This window comes from Oryza brachyantha, chromosome 9, assembly GCF_000231095.2.
Source record: "Oryza brachyantha chromosome 9, ObraRS2, whole genome shotgun sequence".
Classification (NCBI taxonomy): Eukaryota; Viridiplantae; Streptophyta; class Magnoliopsida; order Poales; family Poaceae; genus Oryza; species Oryza brachyantha.
This window is the reverse complement of record NC_023171.2, coordinates 1,225,778-1,233,045: the sequence shown is the minus strand read 5'-3', so window position 1 is coordinate 1,233,045 and position 7,268 is coordinate 1,225,778. Positions and strand designations below refer to the sequence as shown.

The following is a 7,268-nucleotide window of genomic DNA, read 5'->3' as shown; positions in this document are numbered from 1 at the left end:
ACGACGCGGTCTCGGCGGCGGCCGTTGCGGCGGCGGCGGACTCGGACTCGGCCGGCGCGGGCGCGGGTGCGGGCGGGCGAAACGGTCACTGACAGGTGGGCCCCACCTGTCAGTGGCGCGAGAGAGAGGAGGGAGGCCGCGCGGACTCGCGGCGCGGGCGACGCGGCGAGCTGGGCCGAGCGGCGGCCCAGGCGGGGCGCGCGTGGGCGGGCGGAGGGAAGCGGCCGGCGCGGCTGGGCTGGCCGAGGAGGAGTGGGCCGGCTCGGCTGGGCCGGCCCGGGAAGGAAAAGAAAAAGAAAAAGAAAAGGAAAAAGAAAGAGGGAGGAAAATTGGACTTCGGCCAAATTTGAGAAGGAAGGGAAAAAGAAAGGAAAAAGGAGGGAAAAAGGAAAACCCCATTTTTGCCGAGTTTTAAATTAATTTGTTTGGCCAAATTTTATACTTCTGCAATTTAAATTTAAATCCTGTTAGTCGATTTGCGAGCCTCGATTTAATTGAATTAATTCCTTTTAGAGGGATTTTTCCTGAGTTAATTAAGCCAATTGTTGCTTACGAATTTCTTTTACGATTTAGGCTTAGGACGAAACCCCGGGTGTGACAGCACGCGAGGACAACGATGACGACCGCGAAAGGAAAAGCAGGCGAAAGGGTGCAGCGGGGAACTAGGCATGCGTGTGGGCAAGATACGCGAAATGACGAAGTAAAGAGCGCCACCTTATAGGCCCCTCTTTTATAAGCGCTGCTCACCTCCACGCCCGCCCCTTCCCCTCCCCCCCAGCGCCCTTCCCCCATACATCTTGACCCCACGAAACGGTTCGACCCTTGATTCCCACACCCACCATTACGCCACACACCCACACGTGTGAATGGGGCCCCCCCACGCACGGCGTGCCTCCTTGTTTCCCACGTGAAAACCCCCAGCGCCAGGGCCCACCACCTATGGCGTGCCCCCTCGCTTCTCGCGAGAGTGCGGCGCATGTGACAACCACGTGCGGACGATTGCGCTCCCTCGATTCTCGTGAGGATACCTCGTGATGATTACGCATGAACACCGTGAGGAGCACGACAGTGAGCCACCTAGTGAGCCATTGCGTAGCACTGGCCCCACGGCGCCGGGGCCCATGATTCGCATGATTTCCTTTAAGGACCACCGCCCTTTTTGTCGTAACTGTCTGTGTGTACTCTGGTTGGGCCCATTGACAGAAAGACGAGGCCGTTAGCGGTGGTCCCTGCCAATTCGGGGAGCTACTGTTAGAAATATAGGCCCAGGGGTATGCCCCATAAGTGGTGGTGTGTGGCCTCGTGGGCCCACGCGGTTGTTTCCCAAAGGGGTTAGGCCCCAGGAAGCCAGGAGCCCCTTATGGAATCAGGACCGAAAGTTGACTTAGGAGTTGACTGTCGAAGGGGTCGGGCCGCCCTCGCCCCCCGTGGCCAGGAATGGCACGTGCGAGCGCAGCGTGTCCCTAGCACCCAATCACCGCATTTATGGTGATGGAAGGACGCGTGGCACACGCCTCACCGTATTTAATGTGGTTGCAGGCGCACGCCTCACACCCACCCCCCGGGAAATGGTAGGCAAAACATCAGGCCTTTGGTGACTGCGCGGTGATGGCGTTGTCACTGTAGGGACAGCCTGTTACCCCACGGTCGCCATCTCATTTAGTGCGCGAGGTGACCGCATGAGGAGAAGAGTGGCCCCCCGTTCAGACCGCTAGGTCCGAAGGGGCTGCCCCTTCCCCGTACCCATTGGTTGGTGGGCCTGGGCGACGACAGTAAGGGCCAGCACTACCATGATGACGAAAGCCACTGTGCATGGTTGGTCATTATCGAGATTTATCACCTTATCTCTACTGGGCACGGTGACATATGGAGGCACACTGACTAGTAACAACTTGCGGCATTCCCGAGGAGAATGAGCCCTTGTACTCTGCAGGTTGGGAAATTCATGGGCACTGTGGTGTCCACTTGAAGTATAAAAGGAGGCCCAGTCCAATGGTAAAAGGGGGACAACACCGGTAGAGTAGAGACAGCAGACATCACTGGAAAGCCGGTGGGTAGATGAATTGCCACACATTCGCTTGTAACCAAACTCTCATAGTCCGCAAGCGATAAGAGTAGGGTGTTACGCTTCACAGTGGCATGAACCTGTATAACCCACTGCATCCACCAAGGGGCTCGAGCCCCCTGGGTATCTCTCTTTCTCCCCATTCGCTCTCCCTGATAGGTTTTTCGGCTCTAACCCATACCCTTGGGCCAAACAGAAAAAGGGGTCCTAGAGTCCCCCGCTCGAGGAGCTCACGCTCTGACAGGGCAATTTGCACTCACGCACAGATCAGAGCCAAAATGCTCTTTCTCCGGTCAAGAGAAGTAATAACTGTGGCACGTCGTTTCCATTGACAACAGTGGCCAGAATCGCAGGCGATAGATCCGCTGGGAGGAAGGAGAGAGAGGGAGACGGTGAGTCTGGTGGGACCCACTTGTCGGTGACAAGGTCAAAGCGTGTTGACAGTACCGATAAGAGTAAACTGGGTGGGGCCATGCCTAGGACTAGATCGAAGTCGGCTGTCCTATAGTAGGAGTTGGCACGTTGCAGATTTGCCATCGGAAAAAAAGTCTACTATGTGTCCTCCAACTATTGGGGAAACTGTTTTAAGCACGTGGTGGATGTCCATCCGTGTGCTTGCATGTTATTTAAATATATAGTCATCAAAAAAATATGAAAACATTTGACAAGATAGATTAATATGAGTTATATCACTACACAAGCATGCAAGTTTAAATTCAACTTCTACAAGTTGTAGCATAAAAAACAAAAATAAACTGAAACTAGTATATGCACATTCACAATTATTTTTGTTACCACATGTAGAAGTCGAATTTAAACTTACATGTTTATGTAGTGATATAACTCATATTAATCTATCTTACCAATTTTTTTTATATTTTTTGATGACTATTTAGATGCCATGTAAGTAACAGGTGAATATCCACCCGTGTACTTAAAAAACTGCATCCCAACTATTGTCAGAGTCTGGTTTCGCTCCCTCAATCACAAAACTAGATAAGGGGAGTCCCTCAACTATCAAAACCATTCACGTTACTTCCACAGCTGGTTTCAATAACAGCTTCATCCTACGTGGTGTGTATTTTCATCTGACCTGGTGTCTATTGGCACTATAATTAACTAAAAAAAAAAGTAGGCCCCATTGAGATAATCTCTTCTTCCTCACTAATCCCCCGCCCCCCCCCCCCCCCCCCCACCCCTCTGTCACCTTGCGATCTTGATCGGCGGTGAGTTCAACGTCGTGTCGGCCAAGAGCTCCATGTGAGACGCATGGGGCCTGTCAGCATCTCTTGGTTGTCCGACAACACGGTCCCTCATCTCCACCGTCGTCTGGGAGCGAGCCCCATCGTACCATTGTCTCTAGATCTGGACAGCAAAGAAGCAAGGACTCTGTCGGCAATATCATTGAACTCGTTCTTATTCACCTTATTGTAACGGGAAACATGAAGCTGGAACGATTAACCGAGAGAAATATGATAGTGGACGACTCTGTGGGTCTCAATGCCTAAATCTTCATTCCAATTTTGGTGAGGAACTCGACGATGTTCTTGTCCGAGCTGCCGTCTTCGCTCATGGCTGTTCTTGCCTTCTCCTTCCAATCCGCCGCGTTCCTCACGTACTCCTCGCTCCTCTCGCCTTCCATCACCTCCCGCACGCGCCTCGCCAACTCCTCCTTCCTCACCACCCCCTCGCCGTCCGGCCGCACCCGCACGCCGACGCGCCACACGTCCGAGATGTACATGGCGTTCACCGTCTGGTCCGACCACTGCGGCACCGCCACCATCGGCACGCCGGCGCTCAGCGCCTCCGTTGTCGAGTTCCACCCGCAGTGCGTCACGAAGCACCCGACGGCCGGGTGCGCCAGCACTTCCAGCTGCGGGCACCACGCCACGATGAGCCCCCTCCCCGCCTCCGCCGCCACCTTGCCGGCGAAGTCTTCCGGTATCTTGGATGTCTCCGACGCCCTGACCACCCAGAGGAAGGGCTTGCCGGTGTTGTACAGGCCCTCCGCCACCTCGGCCATCTGCGCCGGGCTCGGCTCCGCGACGCTGCCGAAGGAGACGTACGCGACGGACCGCGCCGCCCTTGCGTCCAGCCAGGCTTTCGTCTCCGTCGCCGTCGCGAAGAGGTGGAAGCCGTACGCCCTGTCGTCCGGGAGGCGGTTGTCGAGGTACGCTGACGGCACGGTCGGTCCCACCGTCTTGGCTCGCCACGCCGACGACATGTGCTCCGCTTCCTACCATCACGTACGACAACTCGCAAACCACATTTATTTTTTCCTGGGGCTTGCACGCCATGGACAAATTTATAGTGAGCTCAGTAGCTAGCACGTATTACCTGTGGCTGCAGCTCATAGAAGGAGTTTACGAGGACATGGTCGGCCATGTCCAGGTTCTTGAACTGGTTCACGACCAGGTCGAGGTACGCCGGGCTGTCCCCCTTCGTGTCGGCCAAGAACGTCGGCAGCTCGTCCAGCCTGAGGTCGACTGGCAGGCCTGGCAACTGCAGCGGCTCCTCGCCGGCGGCAAGCGGTAGCTTGATCCGGCCTTCGAACACGTGCTCGTACACCACGTTCACCGCGCACGCCTGCGTGAAGAAAGCCGCGCTCGCCGCGCCGTGGCGCGTCGCCACACGCGGCGCCCAGGTCAGGACGGAGTCGTACACCAGCGCGTGCACCGGGCGCCTCTGCTCGGCCTCGGAGCAGAGGAGCCGGTCGACGGTGTCCGACCCGTCCGACTCCAGTCTGGACAGGTAGTCGTCGGCGTCGCGGGCCTCGCGGAAGCCGCAGGCATCGCAGCCGTCGGAGTAGGCAGCGACGTGGACGTCGCCCGTGGACGCCTCGCCCTGGCCGAGGATGAACCGTGTCACGGCAAGGGTGCACCGGACGCCGCGATGGCCGGCGAGACGCTTGCCGAACTGGAGGATCGGGTTGATGTGGCCTTGGCTAGGGTACGGGAGCAGCACGACGTGGATGCCGCTGTGCTCTGAGCTCGCCATGGCTGGCACTAGCTGTGAGCTGTGATAACTAGAATGCATGCACGAGCAACCCGGCTATCTTGGATGGTTTTTATACTGTGCTTGCGTCAGTGTAGTACTTTTCTCAGTGACGAGCTCGCGATTTACTACCTAATTTTCAGCTTAAAATTGTCGAATTAATATTGTCAAAAATGAAGTTCACAAATGTAATTTCGCTTCACCAACATTATTGTGCAGCAAGGCTTGAGTAATGGCATGCGTGATTACTATCAATTTATAAGTTTTGCAGCCGTTATCCTCTTTTCTAGGTCCCTCTTTAGTTTTAGTCGATCGAGTAGGACATCCCTAGGTGATGCAAGTTTACAAGAGAAGTGACACATGGAGCATTTGTTATGATGGAGTATATGTGGGTTGTCCTTATTTTTTTTATCGGTTTAAAATTTAGAGTTAAACTAGTTGGTACATACAACGGTCATCGCACTCTTTAGGATAGTTGGCCATAAGGCCCGGCCCGGCCCAAGCATAGCACGACCCGACCAGTGTCATGCATGGGCCGCACCCTCGCATGGTGGGCCGGCCCGGCACAGCCCGATTCAATAAAAAAATATTTGCGGACCTTAAATAGACTTAATTTATTCATATAAGTTCTAGCCCAAAAAGAGAAGTATGTAAACTAGACTTATTTTAGCAATATATAACACAATCCAAAGAAGAGAGAGCGGAAATAGACTTATTTTAACAGCCCAAAGAAGTGAGGGTGGAATATAGACTTTGGGCCGGGCCAGCACGGCCCGAGTGGTATTGGGTCGTGCCTGGGTCGCCGATGCCATCCGTGGGCCAACACAACACGGCCCTACGTACTTCGGCACGGGCCCGATCATGCATAGTTGCCCATCTATACTCTTTAGGAAGAATAATGTGTTAGATTAATGGGCTATACGCTCATTTAATCCCATTAAAGTTGTTAACAGGATTAATACCCTTAGTTTTTAATGGGAATGAATCTCTACTTAAATAGGGTGATATGAGAGAGCACCTGTTGGCCAGTTGAGAGAGGGGTGGAACTATCACACACGCACGCGTGCCTAGCCAGGAGTGGACGAGGCGTAACCAACGGACACACATTATGTGAGAACTGCACAATTCGATTGATTCGGGTGCTTATTAATAGTAATGTATAGATAATCAATTAATCAATTATTGATTTACTCCTTCCGAAACCCCCCCCCCCTCGTATATCTAATCCTACCTGAAATAGGCTTGTTCTATTTTTTAAGATGGCGGCGGGAATGGTGGAGATGACAACGGTACAGATGGAGCTAGAAACAACTTCACCGATGGAGGCAACAACACCAACAATGTCTCATCTAGCCTGGGAGCGTATTCCAGATATTTTATTTTACTCACCCCAGTATTAAACATGTTACTAGTAGATGCTCTTCCTGTTATTAGCATGTTCATGATTAGCACTACTACTTAGATCAATTTATTTAGATATCATACCTAGTATCTTGTTTTTCTAGATTAAAATATACCGAATAATAACTAGATATTCAACAGAATGTTGAACTATAAGTGAATTGTTCCTATTTTCCTATCAGGTCAAGCTTTCGCATTGAATTAATCCGTGCATGTAAACCAATATTTATTTCACAATTAATATTTAATTAATTTGCATGGTAATAGAGATACTATGGATATGTTCTTTTACGCATGTTATTCATGCTTGGTTTTTGCACGTACGTTTCTCGAACTTCCAAATGGTTCTTTTTAAAAAAGTTTCAATATATAAGTTCATTATCTCATCTATCTAAGATAGATTTTCGAATTGCTAATAATTAAATTCATCGCTTTCACCATTAAATACCTATCAAAAAATTAGATAACATTTCAACATTCATACATAAAAGAACACATAGTACTTACTACTACATATTATGTGGGAAAGTGTTTTAAGCTCTTGAGGGACGTCTCCTTGTTTATTGCATGCTATCCAAATAGTCATCAAAAATAGAAAAACATTGTAAAGATGGATTAATATGTGATATATCACTGCACAAACATGTAAGTTCAAATGTAACTTCTACGATACATAAAAAATGTAACAAATATATGATTATGAGTATGTGTATCCTATCAGAGTTTAATTTGTTATTTTTGTTATGGATTGTAGAAGTTATATTTTAACTTGCATGTTTGTGCGGTATATATTATATATTAATCCATC

At 50.8% G+C, this 7,268-nt stretch overlaps 1 protein-coding gene across 1 annotated transcript; it reads right to left on the bottom strand.

Moving 5' to 3' along the window:
* Positions 1–3,273: 3,273 nt before the first annotated feature.
* On the bottom strand, positions 3,274–5,240 carry LOC102704204 (UDP-glucosyltransferase UGT13248-like). The gene is made up of 2 exons (XM_006664873.3): positions 4,403–5,240; positions 3,274–4,301 (listed from the first exon to the last, which is right to left on the bottom strand). Exons 1-2 carry the CDS (start codon positions 5,099–5,101, stop codon positions 3,570–3,572), a joined length of 1,431 nt encoding a protein of 476 aa, XP_006664936.2. The 5' UTR covers positions 5,102–5,240; the 3' UTR covers positions 3,274–3,569.
* Between the last annotated feature and the right edge of the window lie 2,028 nt (positions 5,241–7,268).

Excerpts from the sequence above, each read along its gene's own strand:
- LOC102704204 (XM_006664873.3), bottom strand. The coding sequence starts at position 5,101 with ATGCATTCTAGTTATCACAGCTCACAGCTAGTGCCAGCCATGGCGAGC. Across the intron at positions 4,302-4,402 it reads TCTATGAGCTGCAGCCACAG|GAAGCGGAGCACATGTCGTC; the intron begins GTAATACGTGCT and ends ACGTGATGGTAG.